We start from the raw sequence: 24448 nt of genomic DNA, 5'->3' as shown, positions 1-24448 counted from the left end.
CAAAGCATAGTATCCAAAAAATAAAAATTCTTCGCATAATCTCAATACAACATATATTTACTCTTATATATATATATATGTATAAAATGTACAATACAAAAATATGTATGTAAAGAAACTCACAGCTTACACAGCATTATGTTACATTATCCCTGAATAAAAAAAACAACCCATCACGTATAGCAAACAAAACAAATACAGTTAAAAACTGTAATCCTGGTTGATATGGTACAGTATTACGAAATACAAGTAGTTTTAATACATAGGCAGAATCCCGTTAAGACGGGATCTATTTCGGTGTTAACCGAAGCGAATTTAATATTGACCGAAAAAGTATGAATTTGATTTTAAAGAGACCGGAACAGTATATGTGCAGTAGCGCTCTAAAGTCAAAAGTCTTTTGACAATTGCTATAATGCTTGTAGTGCCAGCTCATTTGCATACACTGTCCTGACTTCGACAAGATATTATATTTTTCAACCCAACATGAAAGTAAATTAATTTTTTTTCTGATTTTAAAAAACTTAGATACGTAATTTTTGTTCATAATACTGTAGTTTGTAATGGGACTCGGTGTTTGTGTTTCATAGGTTAAAAGATAGATTTCATTGAAAAATTCAAATAAGAATTTTGTAGACAAATTTATTGTAGTCCCCAAAATTCAGACTGAAGAGATTTTGATAGAGTTAATAAATTCCCTCATAATAAAAAGGAAAAACGTGATAAAACAAAATGTGTATTCCATTACTTATGTACTTCTAGAAACATATGCATATAAACTTTTAAATTCGTAGAAAATTCATATAGGAGTGAAAGAAAAGTAAGAGTTCTCATAGCTTTTTTAACGTGCTTAAAAGCCTCAAAAAAGACAGAGAGTTCATGAAATGAGACAAAATATTTGAGATCCATTCATCGATATTTAATTTACTTCAACTTTTTAAATTTTATTTTAAATAAGACTGAGTTGATGAAATTTCAGTCTTTTGCTTTATTTGATGGACGGAATAATTTCCTTTATTTTGATTCAACTTTTATTCAATTACATTGATGTCATGCTATTTTATCAAGAGCAAAAGGTGAATTTTTTTCCCTTAATGTTCCAAAATTTGCAAAGTAATAACTAATAAGTATTAGAGGTATATAAAATATTGTCTTCTTGGCATAGCATATAACAATATGTATCCCGAATTTGAAATAAAGCAATACGGTTAAATAATATTTTGAATGATATTTCTACAAGTTTTTGATGCTTTTTGACCATGCTAAAAAGTATGAGACCCAATAAGTGAATGGCACGTATGCAGAGTTCATAGGAAAGTCCGTATTGGATTTGTTTCTAGGGAGAAATTTTGAAGAGAAGAATCAAGTTTCTCTCTATTAAATAAAATACGATTGCTATTGCATTTTAAACAGATGCTAATATTTACATGTTCATATTGAACCACCACAAGATCTTCTTAATATTAATCCAACGTGAAAAATAAGTTTGTATTGAGTATGTGTTAACGAAGTTCGACTGTAAATGAAATCCATAAAAAGAGAAAAGAAAAATACTAGACAATTTTTAAATAATTTCAAAGCAATTTTGAGACTGAATTGGATGTTAAATAAATCGGCATATTCTATCGAATATTACCTAATATGTAGATTGCAACAAAAGTTATGGCATTAAAAATTTTGTTCACAGTCCCTCTATATCGTATCAATTCTTCAGAAATTTCTTTCAGGGATATGTATGACTTGTCCTTCAAAATTATCCGGATCTAAAAATAGTGAATGAATAAAAAATTAAAAAAATGAAACATTTATATACGACAAAAGAAAAAGAGAAATAATTTTTATCGTAGGTTATTCTCGTCTTGGCTGCGGTAGGGACCGGACGCGCTTTTATCGCGCTCCGCTTGCCGACCAATAGCAGTAGTTTTATCCGGAACCGTTGCCGAGGGATTACCGAAGGATTATCTGTTACGTCGGTGCGCCATTTTGTGTCTTTCTTTGTGTTTTCCTTCGTTCTCGTGAGTTTTATTTAGAGTGTTTTTTTATTTTTGGGTCACACTCTGCGGTGTTTTATTTATTTTTCTAGTTACACAGTATTAATTGTTTAACATTAGTGTATAGTTATAATAGAAATAAATTCTGAAGTGTGCGATGGCTTTTGCTTATTTTTCACCTTCATAAATTCAAAAAATCAACAAGATGAGAAAAAAACAATATTCTACAAAAAGGGGGAAAGAAGATTAAAATGCAAAATATACAACAAATTTTGGGCTCCCCGAAAATTTGTGAGTCCTTGGCACATCACCCGTTTGCCCATGCGAGAAGCAGGCACTGGTCACAGATATCGCTGTTGTCTATACTTTTCAATAACATCGAGAACAAAATCATGTCAGCTTGAAGAGGCCACACATGCCGACCCTACGTCTGATTTCATACCGATTTGTCCTGTTGGATCGCCCGTGTGTGGCCGAGCCTCAGCTCGATGACTCTGCTTCGCGTATTTTAAATTAGACGAAAATTAAACCGAGATCTTCCCGATTCCACCAATCCATTCAATTTTCCCCATACATGGTGACTTTTGGATCGTCGCGGGGCTATTCGGATTGTTGGATCGCTCGTGTGTGGCCACCTCAAAGATTTAGGTGCCGAGTAACACGGATTTTTTTTTGTTTAAAGGAGGAATGAACTTCCTTACTTAGAAGAAATTAGTAGAAAATTTTGTAAATATTTTACGCAATCTCACATATACAGTATTTGGTATTTTTTTAATTATGAGTAAACTTCTGAGTGAGACGTCTTTTTTCTTAGCCCAGTAGGAAATAGAACTTTTTTTGGATGTGGGCCCCTCAGATGGGACGGTAGAGAGATAATATTCAGAAAAGGTATATTTCCTTGATGTATAGACTGAGAAAAAGCCGTTTCACTCTCTCTACCGTCTCACCTGAGGGGCCATTTGATGAAGTTAAGGGAAAGCTATACTAAAAAAAGTCCGTTCCAGATAACTTGCGTCCAAAAAATAGCGTTGTAATAAACCGTAACGATGTAAATAAACCGCTGTACCAATTTTTGATATCACTCCGCATCCTTTATCTCTATTGGTATTGGTTGCAATTTTACCCGATCCCTTCATTACGTGTTACGGAACACGTGCGTTTTTTCCTTAAACGTGAAATTATAAAGTCGTTATAAAAAAATTTTCCTGAGGTAAAAAAAAAATTCAGTGTTTTCCAAATTTGTTGAAATAAAAACAGTTGATAACCCTAATTAAAAAAGAAAGAGGTATATATCTCTTTAAAAAAATTCGATATCGTTATCATGGCAATCTCCTCAGGAGTTGGGATGACAGGGGTAAAGCCCGGGGGCCTGGGACAATTCTTGTCATTATTTGTTTTTTCGCGCTACAACTAACTTTACTATAAGAAGGGCTCTTGAAAGGTTGGTCTGAGGGCCCGCCAAAGATCCCGGTCTGGTCTTGTGGCAGGATGTGGGGGCCATGGTCGTTATAAAAGCTTGTGAGACTGTGAAACCTTATTTTACGAGGATTCCTCAGATACTGAGATATCCTCATTTTTCTTATTATTTTTTTTCTTCAAAATTCTACAATTTCGTTTATGAAATAATTTATGCCATGTGATTTTCCTGGGCCGGATATGTTACCAATTATACCATAAAACAAATTGTGATCAACTTAAGCCAGGTTCTCCTAGGAACAGGTTTCTACAGCGCGTGCAGAAATTCTACTCCTAGGAAAACCCGGCTTTGACTTTGTGTTTCCACTTTATTTTTCTAGCGCGTCTGTCCATTTAAATATTTCGTAATTATCCACGATCTGTAGCAGTTCCAATTTGATGAGAGTCATCCAGTATTTCGTTTCTTTACTTCAACCTGTTGTTGATATCCTGTTTCTGCCGAGAAAATTTCGATTTTTATCCGCACGTACGTTGCGAGCCATGACCCCGACATCCAGCAGCAGGAGCCCCTGGGCCTCCAGACCAGACTTTCTCACGGGCCACTCCATATTGGATCTATAGTGTCTGTCGCAATGAGGCTAACTGAATCAAAAATGAGCAGTACTCTTTCGAACGAGGTTCCCAAAACTTTACCATCTTCCTGATAATCCTCAGACTATTTCAGCTTGCCGCCTTCGACGAAACCAATATTATTGCCTCCCAACAAGCAACAAGCTGCTAAAACAGAACTGCGATTTCTTTGGAAATGTGTATATTCACCACGATAAGTGACCACCCCCTCCCTTTCTCCCTCCCCACGTCCAGTGTATGTCCAAGGCCTTCTAGAAGTAGTATCTAGGAGGCTTTGGTATGTCAAAGTGCGTGGGTGAGAAAAAAGAAAATCTTGTTAACAACAACAAATCCCTGTTGTTTATAATAGGAGTCACGAGCAGCTGCGAAGAAATAAATTTTCTAATGACTCTGCCAAACAAGATAGACATGCACATTTCATTTATGCTACCAAACCGTAAAGAAGAAAACTCCTTTTGCAAGAAATCTTGAAGCTTGCTTATACAAGTATATCAAATCTGTTTGCGAACATTGTATAACGATAATAACAATAAAAGATACTTCCGTTAAAAATGACAGTAATGTTTGAGTGGGAAAGGCGTATCCCGTCACCACCCACCCTGAAGACATACCAGTAGAAATGCTTTGATTGATCTTTAAAAAAACATTTTTCCCCTCTTTTAGATAACTAAAATAATACGAAATAAATAAAAAAAAAAAATTATAAGGCATTTTTTTTATGATACGAGGGGCAAACGACAAAGGACTATATTTTTGGCGGTATTGTACTGTAAGAGAGGCGAAATGTTCTTCAACCAATCATTCTGAGTATTGCACACGTGCTTTTGTTGACATTCGGACCGAAGTTAGAAGGAACCAAGTTTAGTGCCTCTACTTCAGTGCCTGACAGACATGACGCGACCCAGGCTCTGTCCCTCCCGGGATATAAGCCATTTACCCGTGTGGGTTGATACTTCAGTGCCTCACGCCACAGTTCGTGTAATAAGAAAGGCAGGGTCGTGTCGCCTGTATTCATTCTTAAGAAGGTGTCTCTGCGTTCTCCTAAAGTGATTCTTCCACTTTTCCGGAGCGCGTTATTCCATCCTATACCTATGATTTTGACATGGGGTTACGTTCACTGGCCAAAATCACTTTTACGTCACTAAAAGACAAGGAGGGGCTAAAGAAAAAAGGAGTTCAAAATGCTTCAGTAGACTATATGTCATAATCCCTCAAGGGACAGAGTCCGGGTCTTGTCTGGTCTTCAGTATATGTTACAGTAAATGTAATAAAACGTTTATTATGCGTAATCGCCAATCGTCTCTGTAAGTTTGATAAATTTATCACTTCACCGGTTTTGTATTTGTATTTGTATTATGCATAATACCCAAGCATCGTTGGTAAATTTGATAAACACTGAAGAAATTCATTTTTGTGGGTGATTACACATAATACCTCAGCGTACCAGGTTAATTTTATAAATAGTTTAAATTTATCGCTTTTAGTGGTGATTATGCATAATACCCAAGTGTAATTGATGAATTTGATAAAAATGAAAAAAATTCCCAAATAAATATAGTATGATTGACCTTCCCCGATTTAAGGGAGTGTCACGACCCCTTAAGTCGATTATGCACAATCACTGATCATTGGTAAAAGCAATAATTTCAAGTATTTATCGAATTAACCAGGTATGCTTGGGTATTATGTATAATCACCCTTTAAAATGAATTTTTTTTAATAATTTTTTTTTTTTTTATCAAATTTACCAACGATGCTTGAGTATTATACATAATCGCCGGTAAAGTGATAAATTTATCAAACTTATAGAGACGATTGGCGATTATGCATAATAAATGTTTTATTACATTTATTACATTTACAGTAACATATATTGTCTACTGAAGCATTTTGAACCCCTTTCTTCTTCAGCCCCGCCTTGTCTTTTAGTGATTCACACGAGGATATTGGCGTATTGGTGACGCGGCGGAGTCACTGGCGACGTTGCATGCTAGTCGAACGCAACAAAAGTAAGAGCCTTCTCACACGAGGATACTTAATTCTGGCAACTGATAGGAGACACCGTATCCAGAAGATCAACACGAATATTTCTATGTAGCTCCTCACACGAGGATATTAGCGTATTGGCGAGGAAATATAAAACGCGACGGAGTCACTTCCCTAGTAGCACAACGATATCGTTAAGATGTCGTGCCGATACCGGTCCGAGGTCGAACGTCGGAAAGAGGTAGGAAATTTTTGCGTGTCCGATATAGCAAAAATGTATTCACTCAATAAACGCTAAAGTATCTTTTTTTCTCTGAAATGTTTTTACAGCATTTCGCTACGAAGGAGAATATGCGATATGTACGATTTTGAAATAATCCAAATTTATGTATGTCGAACTACGTCGACAAATGTATGCCATTTCTACGTTGAACGATATTGATGGCAACGTCGAACGGTAACGAAATCTCTACGTTTTTCTATATCGGTGTGTTGCTTGGGTTGGTGACTGGCATGCTAGTCGAAATAAACATTTGTAGCCCAGACTCTTTCCTATTTTCGCGGGCTAGGTTGTTCAATGGAGTGACCACACGTTGGATTTAAGATACCGTATTTTTAGAATAAATGCTCCCCCGATGCAGATCCTCATAATCTCACCTCGACTGGAATGCGTGTATATAAATAACATAAATATGGCACGTACACGTGTGGAAGGACATACGAAAACTCCATTCCCCTTTCAAGATAAACACAGTTATATTTTTTTCTCTCTGTATGGAAGCAGCATTGTGAGCTCTTAAAAGGAAATACAGCTTCTTCATGTTGTAGAAGTACAACTCCCTCCAAATATGGGATATTTATCACATGAATTTCTTTTACCTTAAGGATTATTAAGGGCTCACAGCCGATTTATTAATTCCAGGTAAGTCTCTTTTCTAATTCCGTAAACTGCAAGGAATTCCATTCCCCTTGGCCGTAACGAACAGTGTACGATTGATGGTATTTTCAATGAATGGATGTACCCATCATTTTCTCTCTGTTTATCCTCTTTTTACGGAAATAATAGTGTAGGATGTGATTATTTTTATATAATTATATAATAAAATACCATCAACTTCATCGCCGCTGGAATCGCTAAAAATTTGATTTTGTTTCCTACCCCGGCTCATAATGTACAGAGAGATAAGGAAAGGTGAACTGAAACCCTGCGTCTTTTTTACTCATTTTCTCGGGCTTTGTGATTTTCTGCAGTAGTGCCGTGTGCGGGATAACGGGCAACTCGACTCGCTCAAGTCAACTCAACTCTGAAGTAGAGGCTACTCCAGCTCAAGTTGAGTATTCCCGTGTGAGGAGGCCCTTAGGGCCACTTCATTGGTTTGAAAACTTATCGCGGGTCACTTAAGTGCTCTGGAACTATGCCGCAAAGCACTCAAGCCATCTGTAAATATGCCGCAAAGCCACTTGAGTAATCTGAAGTTGTACCGTGGGGTCACTTAAATGATCTATAAATGCATCACGGATTGAGAGAGTTCTGGAACTGAGCCGTAGTGATCTGTAACTATGCTGCAAGTCTCATTAAGTTATCTAGAACTGTGCCGCCGGACACTCCAGTGCTCTCTAGATATACCGCAGGTCACTCAAGTGATCTAAAAACACACAGCGGGCCACTTTAGTGACCTGGATACAGGCAGCGGGTCACTCAAATGATCAGTAAATGCACCATGGGTCGCTTAAATGCTGCTGAACTGTGCCACGGCGATCTGCAAATATGCTACGGGTCACTTGGGTGTTCTGGAAATGTGCCGAGGGCAACTCGAGTGATTTGTAATTATTCCGCGATTCACTTAAACAATCTGAGAGTGTACCACAGGCCACTCAAGTGATGTAGTACTGCACCGTGAGTCACATAAGTGAACTGGATGGATATACGACGCTTCGTTCACTTTTACAAAATTAGGTTTGATTTCGCGGGCCACACCAGACGACTACGAGGGCCACATTTGGACCGCAGGTCATGGGTTGAGCATGCAGGGTTTAGGATAATGCGTTATTGAATGTGTTCCTAATATTATAAAATCGTCAGCTGAAGCTTGAGTCTATCACTGAGTTGATTTTGTTTAACCTTTTATATCCGACATTATGAAAAGTAGAATAAGAAGAAAATTATAATACACTAAAATAAATGTAATGATAAAAAAAAGTAATAAATAGTTATCATGTTAATTATTTGGTAGACCATTTTAGTTCTAATTGAAGACAAAAAACAACAATGTTTTTGAAACAATTAGTTAGAAAACAAATTATCTAACCTGGTAGTTTAAAGTACCGTCTATAAAGGGTTAAATCGTAGTCGATTGTTCAATAAGATATTGCGAACAAATAAAAAAAAAATTGGACGAAAGTAAAATAACTTCAAAATCTTACTTTTTGCGCCTGCAATTGGGGTTTTTGCATTCACACTGTGGACTTTCAGAGCCTTCACCTTGTTGTTGTGATGGCCCTGCAGCTTCCAGGCCGCTGCTGGTTTGCCTCTGCTGCTTCCTGGCAGCAGCCAGGCTTTGTATCCTTATCTCCTGTTGATTTTAGTATTGACTTAGAAATGTTCAAAACAAAAAATGGAATCAGAAATAATTGAAACTTATTTACTTATACCAAGGGTGCTCAACCTTTTTGATAGTGCGGGCCACTTCATTAGTTTGAGAAACATGCCGCGGGCCAATCCAGTCATATGGAACTGTGCCTCGAGTGGATAAAGTAATCTGTGAATGTGCAGCAAACCGCTAAAGTGATCTGGGACTGTGCCGGGAATCACTTAAGTAAATAAGCCACAGGTGGCTTTAACGATCTGGAACTGCGCCACATGTTACTTCAGTGATCTGGAACTGGCATTTACAGCAAAAAACAGTAATGTGGGATGTGTGACCACTGTTTTTAACATAACAATACTTATATAAATAATGATTAAGTTCATTTCAGCAAAACTATGTTTGTGGTCACGGGCCATATCAGATGACTCTGAGGGCCACATTTAGCCTGCAGACCAAGGGTTGATCATGTATGTCATAGAGAAGACATCTTTAAACCGTTGCTCACGAGCACCCCTCGGTGCTTCCATAAGTACCCAGAGTGCTGGATGCTCGTGTCCGATTTCGTTCTCACGAACACTATATCAATATTCTAATAAAGTACCTTGTACAAATTGCATTCAAGGATTGAAATGAAATCACCCTTATTTTTATGCATTCGTCCGTCAAACTTAACGTATAAAGGTGCTCTTCTTTTGAGGATAGGTACAGGCAGTGCTCGCGAATGGAAAAAAGTTGAAGACCTCTGTCATAGAGCAAGGGTGTCCAATCTTTTTGAAAGAGCGTGCCACTTCATTAGTTTGGAGGAGAGAGAGGCCAAGCGGGTTATAGGACAGGGTGGCAAATTCGAGGAAAGAGTAGTCAAGAAAATTATACTACTTTACCGCACACCATTTTCGGTCATATCGCCATACGGCAATTTCCAACCAGTGGAGTTGGGTGGGAAGTGAAGGCGCCATCTATCGGTTGTGACCCCCCATGCTCGATAGGTGAAAGAACATATTTTCGATGCTCTTTCCCGGGTTTGAACCCGTGACATCAGATTAGAATGGGAGAAGGGCGACAAAATTTGTATATCTCCCACAGGCGGAAAAACCATAAATGCGCCTCTGCGAGCACAAGTGGTCCGTCAAATTGTAGTACTGCAATTATGGTATGCACATGACATTATTTACCTCAAGATCCGAAAGGATTTCCCGTTTCCAGCGTGCTCTTCTCTCCAAGATGGTCTCCCTCTTCCATAGTTGAACTTGTTCTGAGGGGGGGCGTTGCTCCTCCTTTTCCCGAGCTTTCTTTTCTTTTTTTCTCTGGCGAGAAATTTTGTTTCTTGGGATCAATTGTTCCCTCGGGGCATCCTCTTCAGCATCCTGTTCTTTCGGGGCGGCCCTTTTCCTTTTATCCATTTGCTTCTAAGGAAAAATTTCCTTTTCCTCTTCTGTGAAAATACATATACAAAAGTTAAGCCCGATATCAATTTATACAGGGTGATTCTAAATTCATGAGACAAACTTTAAGAAGCGATATACGACACCTAAACACGTAATTTTAATCATAGAATGAGCGGTCGAATCGCAAATAGCAGAGGCGGTAGAGCAAAGGATGCTCATGCTCAACCTTTAGAAGAGTGCGGAACACTTCATTGGTTTGAAAGCGTGTCGCGGGCCGCTTGATTAAGTGATCTGAAACAGTGCTGCATGTCACTTATATAATCTGTAAATATGTCGCGGTCCGCTGGAGTGATTTGGAACTGTGCCGCGGACAGATCGAATGATATGCAAATGTGCCGCGGGTGACTTGAATGATCTTAAATGTGCTGCGGTCCGCTTGGGTGACCTTTAATGTGCCGTAGATCCCTTGAGTTATCTATAAATGCAGTGCGGGCAACAAGGGCGTAGCGGGGGGGGGAGACTTAGGGGTCTGGTCCCCCCCCCGAAATGAGAGAAAATGGCCAAATCTATTGTTCTATCACTTTGGTCCCTCCCCGAAATGAAAGTGGGCTCCCCGAACAAAATTTCTGGCATTGCCCCTGGTGGGCAAATTATGTGCTCTAGAACTGTGCGGCTCGTTACTCAAATGATATGTAAACGTGCCGCGGGTCACTTAAACCATCTGGAATGTGTTGCGGGTGGTTTAAGTGATGTTGACTTCCACCTCAGATCATTTAAGTGATCTATAAATGCATCGCGTGCCATTATAATGCCTTCCAGAACCGTCTGAGATGATGAAGTTTAATTTCGATCACCTTGTATGCATGGTCTCCTCATCCTGCATCAGGTACTTAAGCTGGGATCTTTCGCGGGCCCCTTCTACAGCGAATTTACAGTCTGAAAAAAAAAAGATAAGAATAGTCCCTTGCTCCGAGCTGGAGCCCTGTCAGCCCCACTATTGGGAACGCCACGTCTGTATATTTTCGAGTTAATCAGTACTCTTAACTTGGAGTTCAAACGTACAAATACGTGGTAGGTGTACGTACTCCTGAAAAAGTATTAATGGATAACGGATAATTAAAAAGTTTAATGGATGGGCCAATGATGCCATGGCGCATTGTCCTGGGGAGAAACAGGGATCTTAAACTTTTTAAAACTGTCATTAATTCTGAATCATCAACTCTGAAATGATTATACTTGGGGGGGGGGAAGGAAAGCTGATGAGGCGCTAATCCTGGGCCCGTTAGCTCATAATATTATTTTTCTACAATGTCAATTCATCAGGAAAAGGGGCCTGTCAAATGCAGAATAACAGTCCCCGCACCAGGATTTGGGGGGCCCTTAAAACTACTCCCCCCCACAAAAAAAATATTTTTTAAATAAGGTATAAAGGGGTCCTTCATATTAAAATATAATTATAAAATATTCAAGCCCTTGACCCGTCCCTTTCCATTTCGTTGAATCGGTCTCGCTTCTATGAGGTCTCGCTCCATAAATTTATAACAAAGAAACATAAAATTATAACAAATGCAGAAATTCAGAAAGGGGGGGGGGCAAAATTAGAGAAAGGTAGAACGGGGTATGAAAAGTAGAATATACATTCATAGGAAATGGGGGATCAGCAGTGGTGTATTTACGGAGGGCTATAGCCCAGGGTGGCAAGTTCGAGGGTGGCAAATTTGAGGAATGAGTGGCAAAAAAAGTTAGTAGAATGGGGTATATTCAAGTAGATAAAGTGTAGAAATAGACGAATTTGAATGTATCTACCAGGTGATCCAAAAGTCAGTTAACCTGTGAAATATGAATATTTCACTGAGTGACGTACGCAGGAACACGAGTGAAGTCTTGGAATGGGGTATTTAAGAACTGGAAAAAAAATTTGCATAAATAGTTCCGATAATGTCCAACAGGTGGCGCAAGACAGCAATGACAATACATTTCATTTCCGTACGATCATTATTAAGTGAAATACAAGTTTTTCGAATGTTGATCGACTCTTGGATCACCCGGTAAAATGTCGGAGGCTTTAGTCTGGGACAGTGTTTTTATCACCGACCCAAAGGACCCCTTTGTCACCACCGAGGGAACCAGGGATCCCTGAGTTGGAAACATAAACAACGGCTGCGTTCAGAAATGTGCGGGTCCACTAGAAGTCAAGATAATTTTTATTGGGGGAGGCATATGTAATTTTACCATTCTATGAAGATTACCACATAAGAAAAATCCCCCCCCCCCAGCTTAGGCCCCCACCGTGGGCCCCTAGACCATTTTTGTAAACTTCTAGAAAGCCTAATAATCAGGGCCGTAGCATACATACCTCATGGGGTCCTGGAGCAGCCTTTTTCTTGAGGCCCCCGAAAGGGCTATGCTAAAAGAAAGAGGGTTTTGGGCACCATTCGGCGCGGGCCCCGGAGGCATTGCACGGTTGCACCGGCCTGCTAATAATGCCATTAAGTCAGACGTAATAATAATATACAGGAGAATATTGGAGACCATATAAAAGAATAATTGCAGCCTAAATGGCCGGCAGGGCCATCTTTGCAGCATCGTAGGTTTTCCCCACTTTACTTAAAATCCATTACCTATTAATTTATCAAAATTTACATACTTATACTTGAAAATTAGTGCCAGAATTCATGGAGGCCATAGATATCACGGAAGCTCTCCCCATGTATCTAAGGCCAGGGACATCTTATCGCAAGAGCCCCCAACGAATCGGTACATGCGGGAATGTGCGTGTACGTGTAGTGAAACCTGACGTGAAGTTTTTGTTGTTTCTCTGTAATGCTTGTTATGTGTAGTGCTGCCATCTGCCACTAGTTTTTCTAACTATGAGTGAAGTGTTATGATTGAATGATTTATCGTTGTAGGACTGTTGCTCTCTGTGGCGAGACTTTTTAACGGGGAGATCGGCTCGCATTCGCGCCTTGAAGTTGGGAACCACAGAAAACCAACTTCAGCCGACCACCACTGTCGGGTTCGAACCCGGATCCTCGCATCGCGAGTCCGTCACTATAACCACTCGACCACCACAGCGGCTGAGGTGGTCGTACATACACATGAGGTGGTTGAACATACCACAATTTTTATTTAAAAGTCGGATCACGGGAAATACAGTGCCGCATGAATGAGAGAATCAACAGGGGCCCGGAATGAAACCGAGGCCCCACAAACATAGATGTTTAATAATTTGAAATTTTTCAATGCTTTCCTTGAGATTTCCTTACTCTATACGCCGAGCCGGACTTAATCATTTAGCACCCCGATGCGAAAACAGTTTTGCGGCCCTCTTTAATTTTTATATGTATGCCGTCGGCCCCCGCCCACGATAGAAAGGTAGGGTATTAGGCTTAGAGGTTAATTCTCTCATTTTTACTTAACACATTCACCAAAAATAAATTTATGGGGCCCCTCTAAAAGACTCGGAATTTGAGTCCGTCAAAGAACATTTCGAAGGAAGTTCCAGAGTGCAGGGCCGTCTTAACCCATGGCCCTACAAGAGTGGAGCTGACAGGGTTCCGGCCCTCGGACCCGGGATGATTATTATCATTTTTTTTTGTGTGTTTTTCACCCCGTAAATTTACTACACAGGAGAGCCTGTGAAAAGTTTGGCCAGGGAGCCCGCCGAAGATCCCAGCCTAAGGACGTTGTTGCAGTGTGTGGGGGGGGGAGGGGTTCATGCATATTCCCACTGGGTAGTTCAGGTGGATAGGGAGCCTCATGTTAACGAGACACATGAAAACAAATTTATGTCTAATACATGAAAAAAGTATTTGATTTGGGTGGCTGACACCTCAAGTCTGTAAGGGGGACTCTTCTCCCCCGAGAACTCACGCTGTTAAGACCATTCCTCCCATAAGGAAAGACTGACAGGGCTCTGGGGGCTTTTGGGGGTATTGGTTTTATATATTTTTCCAATATTTAAAACTATACATATTTTTTTTGAAAAATTCTCATATATAATTAGACTTATAATACCATAACATCGGGTGAACCAACGTTAGACCCCCAAAATCGGAGCCCCGAGTCAATAGAGGGCCCTAAATCATCGAAGATTTCCAATAATTCCAAATTCTCTATTTTCTTATTCTAATATTCTGTTTAATATTGGTAATTTGATTCCAATTTATACCACAATATAAATTTTAGACATTTTTATTGAAACACTCTCAAAGAAAGACCAACAGCACAGTCTTCACAGTACAACATCGTGTGGCCAAATTAAATTAGGGCCCCCTCTTGAGAAAAACCATCGAAAATATTTAAAAAATTTTAATCTTTAAGGCTTAAATATTCTCATAAATACAAATATTTATAAAAATATTCTCATGACTATGGTTTTATGTAAAAGACTGAACCAACAGGGGCCCAGAGTCAAACTAGGGCCCCATAAACCATCAGTGTTTCTGAATTTCTTAAAGCTTAAATATTAAGGACACAAAATTAAAATAGTCTAATAATTACGAATATTTATTAAAAATATTCTCATGATTATAATGTCGCCTTAACGAGTGAGCCAATGGAGGGTCCCGAGTTCAGGGCCCCTTAAAACATCAAATATTTTTATTAATTCGAATTAGTTATTTCTTATTCTTCCTTTCATTTAATTATTGCAATTCAATTCGTTTTACTGCTAAAATAATTTTTATCGGACGTTTAAAATTAACGAAAGGGGGCCCTCGACTTGCTTTCATTTTTTAATGTTTAAATTATTGACATTTTCATTGAAACATTCTCAAAATTAGACCAACGTGTGGCCCTCAAGTAAAAAAAACTGGGGGTCCTTTCAAAAAAACATCAAATATTTTTTAAGAATTGAATTTTTAATGATAAAACATTTTCATGATACGAATATTTATGAAAATATCATCATGATTATTGAACCATATTAATGGTTGAACCAACGGGAGCCCCGAGCCAAATTGGGACTCCTAACAATCAAAACTTTTCAATAATTATGAATTTTTTGAAGCTTAAATTACCGATATTTAAAACTAAATATTCCAAAAATTAAGAATATTTATTAAAATACCTCATGATTACACCACATTAATGGATGGTCATGATGATCTCCACATTAATGGCGGAACCAGTAGGGCCCCATGCCAAACTAGGGCCCCCTAAACCATAAAAACTTTCAATAATTCTCAATTTTTTTTAAAGCTTAAATTACCTACATTTAAAACGAAATATTCCAAAAATTACGAATATTTATTAAAATATTCTGATGATTATAATGAGTGAACGAACAAGAGGCCCCTCAAGTTCAAGGGGCCCTTAAAACATCAAATATTTTTATTAATTCCAATTCTTTTATTTCTTATCCTACATTTCGTTAAATAATTGGTGATTGAAAAACTATCAAAAAAGAATTGACATACCTTGAAATATCAAGTGAAATATTAATTCAAAAAAGTTGACAAACCTTTGGATCTATATTTTGATGTTAATGCAAAAAAACTGCGGCTTTCAACTGTAAAATTCTTAAAAATTTAATTAGACGGGACGAGGCCGTGTTAAATGCAACTGAGCTGCGCAATAACCACCGCCAAATATTTGCGCATCAACGCCAAGGAGATCGCCAAACCTACTCCATACGCAGAGCCGGACTTAGTCATTTGCGCCCCGGTGTGAGAACAGTTTTGCGGCCCTCTTTAATTTTTATATGTGTGTGTGCCCCCTCTCCCCCCCCCCCCCTACGAGAGATAGGATAGGGATTAATCTTAGAGAGAAGCTAACTCTCTCATTTTTGCTCACACGTTCACCGAAAATCGATTTACAGGGCCCTCTAAAAGACTCGGCCACTAAAATTATCTGTTATTTTGCCGCGAGTTACTTAAGTGATCTGGAAATGTACCACGAGCCACATAAGTGATGTGGAACTGCACCGCGGGCCACTTAAGTAATCTGTAAACGTGCTACTTAGTTCATTTTCACAAAATTAGAGTTCGAGTCCCAATGTGGATTCGCGGGTCAAGAGTCGAGCATGCGTGCCTTTCGACAACGTTTACATTCGTATGTTTGAGAAATCTGCATAATCTTAATTCTTGAATGCAATTTTTACAGTATATTTAATTGAAGAATTTATCAAGTGCTCGTGAGCATGAAATATGGGATGAGCATTGAGCTCTCTTGGTGCTTCAGGTGGTGTTTCTTCTTGGTGCTTCTATGGTACTCGAGAGCAACAGGTTGAGCATGGGTGTTCTATCTAAGGTATATCAATGAAAAAAAGAACATTTCTACAGTTTGTGTGTTCAATTTGCACATGGCCGTCGAGCGACCATTACGCCCCCTCCCTTGATGGGAGCCCCCTACTAACCGAAAATACTAGTTTACCTATTAACGTGAAGACTCAATATTTCACATATTGCGGGGGAAATAAAAATTACCATGAAGTCGAGGGCCAATATCGTATCTAGATTCACACAGTGGTGTCTTAACCGGTGGGTGCACTGGGGTTCAGGGCTCCGGTCAAACAGGAAGACCCTTCATTATTGAGGAATTTTATTTATTCTGATACTTTTTAAACATGAATTTTCATTAATTATGAAATTATGTTTTCATAGATTCTGAAATTATTTTCTCATTAAAAATAAATCTCCATCAATTCTGTAATTATTTCAATTCATTCAATTCTGTGGAAGTGTTTTTCCCCAAATCTGAAAATATCTTTTTCAGTAATTTTGAAAATTTTTTCATTAACTCCGAGAATATTTCTTTCGATAATTCCAAACGTGTTTTCATTAATTCCGGAAATATTTTTCATTAATTCTGAAAATATTTCTTTCAATAGTACTGAGAATATTTTTCATTAATTCTGGAAATATTTCTATCGGCCGCTGTGGTGGTCGAGTGGTTATAGTGCCGGACTCGTGATGCGAGGATCCGGGTTCGAACCCCACAGTGGTGGTCGGCTGAAGTTGGTTTTCTGTGGTTCCCAACTTCAAGGCGCAAATGCGAGCCGATCTCCCCGTTAAAAAGTCTCGCCACAGAGAGCAACAGTCCTACAACGGTAAATCATTCAACCATAACACTTCACTCATAGTTAGTAAAACTGGGGGCAGATGACAGCACTACACATAACAAGCATTACACAGAAACAAACTTTACGCCAGGTTGCACTACACGTACACGCACATTCCCGCATATACCGATTCGTTGGGGGGTTCCGCGGGGGGGAGGGGGGTGCATGTGTGGTGTAGCAGTAGTAAGTAGGGGCTCGGGGATCCATGATGTTCTTAAGTCAGCCGCCTCGTTGGGCAATTTGCCTGTTGTGGCGTTGTATTTGTATTGAAAATATTTTTCATTAATTTTAGAAAAATTTCTTTCATTAATCCTGGAAATATTTTTCATTAATTATGAGTTTTCAATCATTTCTTTAATTAATTCCAAACATAATTAGTTCTAGAATTCTTTCTTTTATTAATTTTCAGTTTTTATCAATTCCAAATTTTCATTAATTCTTGAATGCTTTCTCTAATTAATTTTCAATTTTCATCAAAACCTGGACTCTTATTGGTTCTGGAATAGTTTCTTTCATTAATTTCAAATTTTTATCCATTCAGAATTTTCATCAATTTTTGTGTCAATTCACTTGTGCCAGTCACAGTAGTTACATGCAATTGTGTTGTATTTCTGTGTAGATATTATGCATGCATTCCTGTATATTCTGTAGTAAGTAATGCCTTTTTTGGATTTCGACTTTTTTTTTCTAAGTCTCACCAAGTTTACAAAACCGGGGGGGGGGGAAGGGGTGGTTCAAATAGTCTCCAAAATATTTGGGGGCCCAGGACACCTAAATTATTCATACGTCCAGTTCGTGGGACCAATAACTTAAGATAATTCCGTATATTTTACTACTTTACATAAACATTTTTGTTGATGAATGGCACCCATATTTATTCGCTTCTTTTACAGCGAATAATAGACCTTGTGCAGCTGCACAGGTCGATGGTCGAGATATGCTCAGGGCCGTCTGAACCATTCAGCCCACCCAGGCCAACCCGGGAGGGGGAAGTTTCGCTCATGGGAAAAACCTGCTTTTCTTCAAAAAAACTTCTCTTATAAAAGTTCGGGCAATGGGCATATTTAAAGATAAACAGTGCCGAATTATAATCCAGTGGGTTTGACGAGCTCCCTCTCGAAAATTATGGAAATTATTATCAAAAGGAAATCGGTAAAGTGGATAAACGAAATGTGATGTCAGAAAACCAGCGTAGGTTCAGGAAGTGGAAGTCATGTGTAACCAACCTTCTTTGCTTCTATAATCACATGACTAAGGCTTTGGGAAAAAGGCAAAAACATCGACATTGTTTATTTTGATCTCCAAATAGCATTCGATAAGGGTCCAACATGGCAAACCCTTGAAGCGTTTTTACATGAGATTGGGATCGCGGACAAATTGTTGAATCGTAAGTTGCGAGATAGGTCACAGCGGGTTATGGTGAACGGGCAATTTTCTGTCTGGGCAGTTGTTAAAAGTAAAGTCCTTCAAGGAAGTGTACACCTTGCTCAAATTCTTTTTTCACTTTTTATGTATAAATTTGATCAGGGTATCGATGGAATTGTGAACAAATTCGCAGATGACGTGAAGCTTATGGAGGGGGGGGGGGTGGTAGCCGGGAATCACAGCGAAAGGGAAAGACTTCAGACCAAATTAAACCGGATTGCAGCATGGGCAAGTGAATGGAGCATGATGTTTAGCGTTGACCGCTCATTTTGGTACGAACAACCCACGTTTCACTTACGAGTTGAATAGTGTTATTATTCCGGATGCAACTAGGATCACTGATCTGGGTGTTCTTGTTGACGAGAGGCTTAGGTTTTCTGAACACTGTTCAGCGGTTTTCAAAAAAAAAAGTGAACAGACTGCTCGGTTTTATTTAAAAAAAAAAAAAGGTCTCTTCACATTCTCCTAAAGTAATTCTTCCGCTTTTACGAGGCTTAGTTCGTCCTTGACTGGAGTACGCTGTAATGTTTTGGAGACCATACCTACAGAGAGACATTAACTTGGTCGGGGGGGGGGATGCAGAGAAGAACCACGCGTTCTCTTGAGGGGTGCGTGTTGTTCACGTGGCACACGGGGCTTACGGCCCCTCACACGGAGATACTGAAGTCTTACGACTGATAGGAGACTCAGTATCCTGTGAATCGAACGCGTATAAAGTATATTCATGCGGCATAGAATAATTATTTGTTTTTAAATACAGTGAAACCTCGATATAACGATACTCTGGACTAAAAAAAATATCGTTGTAGATGGATTATTATTACATTGAGAGACAGCAGTTTAAATCTAGAGTATAAACATTTGCAAGACTTGAAAAAACATCGTTGTAGAGGAATTAATCGTTATATCGAGTATCGTTGTTGCGAAGTTTCACTGTAGTTAATTTTTCAAAACAATTATTTTGATTCCAAAGTACATTGTATATAAAATTCGTATAAGTTGCAGAGAAAGAAAAGTCACTTAGCAACATTATTGAACATTGTATTAATTTTTTTTGGCTTTTTCAACTTATTTATCAACATTTTTTGGCTTTTTCAACTTATTTATCAACTTATATTCCACAATTATTATCTTTAAACTCTCAAGGGCTAGAGTAATTGTTTCTAATCTAATAATTGGAAGAACTTATTTCATACGGATTGAATTAGTGTTTAGTCACGTAGAGAACTGAAAAATATGTATGTGAGTGTAATATTTTCTTACAGGATTTTGTTCTCACTCCATTATTCTAATGATGGACTAGACATCATATATGGCATCTTCAGCAATCACCAACCGCTTATCAAGTGAAAATAGAGGTACAGTACACAAAAACAATCTCTGATGCTGGTTTTAAAGAGCAACGGGGAAGTAATTTCTTGCTCTCTGGTGGCAGGAATATTTGCGTAATTCTCTTTCGCAACACTAATCGTTTGCATACCAACATGAGATATTACTGTCTGCAGATTTTCGTGGTGACTCGACTATTCTTTACTAGTGTTTTATTTATTTTTTTGATGGGGATTGTATTTCTACAGCTATAGTTAGAAGCTTCAACCCCTAACGAGAGTGGCCTACAAAGAAAAGTTTTATTTTTCATCTTTGGATATGCCAGTGTGGAAAAAAAATGAAAGACATGGAAATATAACCGAGAAAAGTTCATTTTCTTTTCATATTTATCATCACACAAAAATTTCAACGATATTTGACGGCTGACTTAATGGTGAATGATTTGTCATTCACTGGGTAAGTTTTCAATTCCATTTAATCTCAATTCTTTTAAAATGTATGATAAATGTAGATAAAAATCTCTATCACCTATTTGCAAACTGTTATCTAATGAATAACGAAATAATTTGTACTATCAAATAATAGGACAGGGTTGGATAAATCACAAAAAATCAATTCGCCCCAACAATTTTTTAATACAAATACAACGCCACAACAGGAAAAATGCCCAACGAGGTGGCTGAGAAAAAGATGCCCATAACAAATATGGATGTCACATACCTTAATACAGCAATTAAGAACACAATCACAAAAATTATAAACAATATATACACCTGATACAAAGCCCATAAAGAAGTGTTTAGAAGCTGAAGATGTACAGAAAACAAGAGAGAAACTAATCTACCACAACCATAGTAATTGTTCGAGTAAATGAACTCCTTCAATACATAGGAACATGAATATCTTAAGAAAAAAAAAGTAACTGTTAAACATACGCGCTAAAAAATTTTTACCCGAAGAAAAAGATCCAAAATAATGTTTCTTTTGACTTTTACAGGGAATAGTGACCCTCTTTCATTGTTTGCAGATATACTGCTATAAATTCCAAAATTTTACGCTGCACTAAGCCTGCAATTTCTGGGAATTTTCGGCATATTTTGTGAAATTCTGGAAATTTCTAGCTCATTTTCCGAAATTCTAGGAATTTTCTGCATATTTCCGAAATTCTGGGAATTTTCTGCATATTTTCTGAAATTCTGGGAATTTCCAACTGATTTTCCAAAATTCTAGGAATTTTCAACTGATTTTCCGAAATTTTAGGAACTTTGTGCATATTTTCCGAAATTCTGGGAATTTTTTGCATATTTTCCGAAATTCTGGGAATTTTCTGCATATTTTCCAAAATTCTAGGAATTTTCAACTGATTTTCCGAAATTCTGGGAATTTTCTACAAATTTTCCGAAATTCTGGGAATTTTCCACATATTTTCCGAAATTCTGGGAATTTTCCACATATTTTCCGAAATTTTGGGAATTTTCTACACATTTTCCGAAATTCTGGGAATTTCCAGCTCATTTTCCAAAATTCTGGGAATTTCTACCTCATTTTCTAAAATTCTGGGAATTTCTACCTCATTTTCCGAAATTCGGGGAATTTCCAGCTCATTTTCGAAAATTCTGGGAATTTCTACCTCATTTTCCGAAATTCTGGGAATTTCTACCTCATTTTCCGAAATTCTGGGAATTTCTACCTTATTTGCCGATGTTCTTGGAATTTGTGGCTTATTTTGCAATTTTCTGGGAATTTCTACCTTATTTGCCGATGTTCTTGGAATTTGTGGCTTATTGTGCAATTTTCTGGGAATTTCCGGCACGTTTCCCGAAATTCTAGGAATTTTCTGCAAATTTTCCGAAATTCTGGGAATTTCCAACTGATTTTCCAAAATTCTAGGAATTTTCAACTGATTTTCCGAAATTCTGGGAATTATCTGCATATTTTCCGAAATTCTGGGAATTTTCTGCATATTTTCCGAAATTCTAGGAATTTTCAACTGATTTTCCGAAATTCTGGGAATTTTCTACGTATTTTCCGAAATTCTGGGAATTTCCAGCTGATTTTCCTGAATTCTGGGAATTTTCTACATATTTTCCGAAATTCTGGAAATTTTCCACATATTTTCCGAAATTCTGGGAATTTTCTACATATTTTCCGAAATTCTGGGAATTTTCCACATATTTTCCGAAATTCTGGGAATTTCCAGCTAATTTTCCAGAATTCTGGGAACTTCTACCTCATTTTCCGAAATTCTGGGAATTTCTACCTTACTTGCCGATGTTCTTGGAATTTTCTACATATTTTCCGAAATTCTGGGAATTTTCCACATATTTTCCGAAATTCTGGGAATTTCCAGCTAATTTTCCAGAATTCTGGGAACTTCTACCTCATTTTCCGAAATTCTGGGAATTTCTACCTTACTTGCCGATGTTCTTGGAATTTGTGGCTTATTTTGCAATTTTCTGGGAACTTCCGGCTCGTTTCCCGAAATTCTGGGAATGTCCAGCTCATTTTTCGAAATTCTGGGAATGTCCAGCTCATTTTCCGAAATTCTGGGAAATGTTTATTGTTTTAATTTTTTACATAAATACAAGATGAAACAAAAAATCATATATAAATCACTCTTCATATGTCTTTTGAAAGAAATTCTTGGAATTTCCAACTCCTTTTCCGAAATTCTGGGAATTTTCTGCACATTTTCCGAAATTCTGGGAATTTCCTGCTCGTTTCCCGAAATTCTAGGAATTTTCTGCAAATTTTCAGAAATTCTGGGAATTTCCAACTGATTTTCCAAAAATCTATGAATTTCCAGCTCATTTTCCGATGTTCTCGGAATTTCCACCTCATTTTCCGTAATTCTGGGAACTTTTTGCATATTTTCGGAAATTCTGGGAATTTCTAGCTCATTTTCCAAAATTCTGGGAATTTCTAGCTCATTTTCCGAAATTCTGGGAATTTCTAGCTCATTTTCCGAAATTCTGGGAATTTCCAGCTCATTTTCCAGAATTCTGGGAATTTCCAGCTCATTTTCCAGAATTCTGGAAATTTCTACCTCATTTTCCGAAATTCTGGAAATTTCTACCTCATTTTCCGAAATTCTGAGAATTTCTACCTCATTTTCCGATATTCTTGGAATTTGTTGCTTATTTTGCAATTTTCTGGGAATTTCCGGCTCGTTCCCCGAAATTCTGGGAATGTCCAGCTCATTTTTCGAAATTCTGGGAATGTCCAGCTCATTTTCCAGAATTCTGGGAATTTCTACCTCATTTTCCGAAATTCTGGGAAATGTTTATTGTTTTAATTTTTTACATAAATACAAGATGAAACAAAAAATCATATATAAATCACTCTTCATATGTCTTTTGAAAGAAATTCTTGGAATTTCCAACTCCTTTTCCGAAATTCTGGGAATTTTCTGCACATTTTCCGAAATTCTGGGAATTTCCTGCTCGTTTCCCGAAATTCTAGGAATTTTCTGCAAATTTTCAGAAATTCTGGGAATTTCCAACTGATTTTCCAAAAATATATTTTTTGGATATTTTCTGAAGTTCTGGGAATGTCCAGCTCATTTTTCTGGGAATTTTCTGCATATTTTCCGAAGTTCTGGGAATTTTCTGTATATTTTCTGAAATTCTGGGGATTTTCTGCCAGATTTTGTGCTCACGGGCACTTGATCAATTAAGTACCCTGTAAAAATTGCATTCAACAACTACAATTAATGCAGATTTCAAGTGTATTTTTTGGAATAAAATGATGTTTCCCGTGACCTCATACCCTAATTTTTTGAAAATGAACTAAGCAGCACGCACATTAACAGATCATTGAAATGACACTCGGTGCAGGTCTACATCGGCCCTTCAAGTGACCCGAGGTACATTTCCAGGTCACTTGACTGGCCTACGTCATATTTACAGATGACTTAAGTGACCTGTAACACAGTTCCAGTGGTTAGTTCATCAGAGAAGCGGCCCATGGCACATTTCCAGATCATTTAAGTGGCCCGAGGCAAATTTACAGATCACTTAAGTGATCCACAACACATTTACAGATCACTATAACGGCCCGCAGCAAATTTACAGATTTTTAAGCGACCACAGCACATTCACAGATGACTTAAGTGAACCTCAGCACATCCACAGATGACTTAAGTGGCCTACAACATTCAATATCACTTAAAACATCCGCGCCACATTCGTAGATCACAGTCTGAGCTGTTGTGTGACGTCTCTCTCACAGCCCTGATACTTTTTCTCGCAGACGACATCAGTTAACAAAACGTACTGCATTGAAGAAGATTATTTCAGATTTATTTATTGGGGTGCCAAAATTCCGCCTTGCCCCGAGTGACAAAGTATCTAGTTGCGGTCCTGCTGCAAACTACCGTAATTAATGGGGTGTTGGCTCTGCAGGGGAATGAAGTAACGCGTGACGTCAGCTGGTACCGACTCCAGCGCTTCAGCCCTTGTTATATGGCCCTGGGTGCATTGAGGTTTAACGCCAAAAAGAAAAATATATATATCTGCAAAAAATACTTTTTCAGTATATGTGATTTACAATATGCCTGGCATTGGATAAAAGAAGGTAATAGAGCTTTCATACTTACAGGTGCCGTTATTGCCGTCAACACTGATTACACTTGTG

The 24448-nt window shown here is 38.1% G+C and overlaps 1 protein-coding gene across 1 annotated transcript; it reads right to left on the bottom strand.

The window, feature by feature from the left end:
• Positions 1–37: 37 nt before the first annotated feature.
• LOC149067574 (uncharacterized) lies at positions 38–24448 on the bottom strand. Its single transcript, XM_089252481.1, has 4 exons — positions 24411–24448; positions 9784–10043; positions 8448–8596; positions 38–1763 (listed from the first exon to the last, which is right to left on the bottom strand). Exons 2-4 carry the CDS (start codon positions 10009–10011, stop codon positions 1754–1756), a joined length of 387 nt encoding a protein of 128 aa, XP_089108607.1. The 5' UTR covers positions 10012–10043; positions 24411–24448; the 3' UTR covers positions 38–1753.

Source organism: Pholcus phalangioides, unplaced genomic scaffold, assembly GCF_987345545.1.
Source record: "Pholcus phalangioides strain wild (caught in Gottingen) unplaced genomic scaffold, Ppha-v1.0 ptg000029l_1, whole genome shotgun sequence".
NCBI lineage: Eukaryota > Metazoa > Arthropoda > Arachnida > Araneae > Pholcidae > Pholcus > Pholcus phalangioides.
Note: the sequence above shows the minus strand (reverse complement) of the source record. Positions and strands in the feature narration are given on the sequence as shown.

Excerpts from the sequence above, each read along its gene's own strand:
- LOC149067574 (XM_089252481.1), bottom strand. The coding sequence starts at position 10,011 with ATGGATAAAAGGAAAAGGGCCGCCCCGAAAGAACAGGATGCTGAAGAG. Across the intron at positions 8,597-9,783 it reads AAATCCTTTCGGATCTTGAG|GAGATAAGGATACAAAGCCT; the intron begins GTAAATAATGTC and ends TAAAATCAACAG.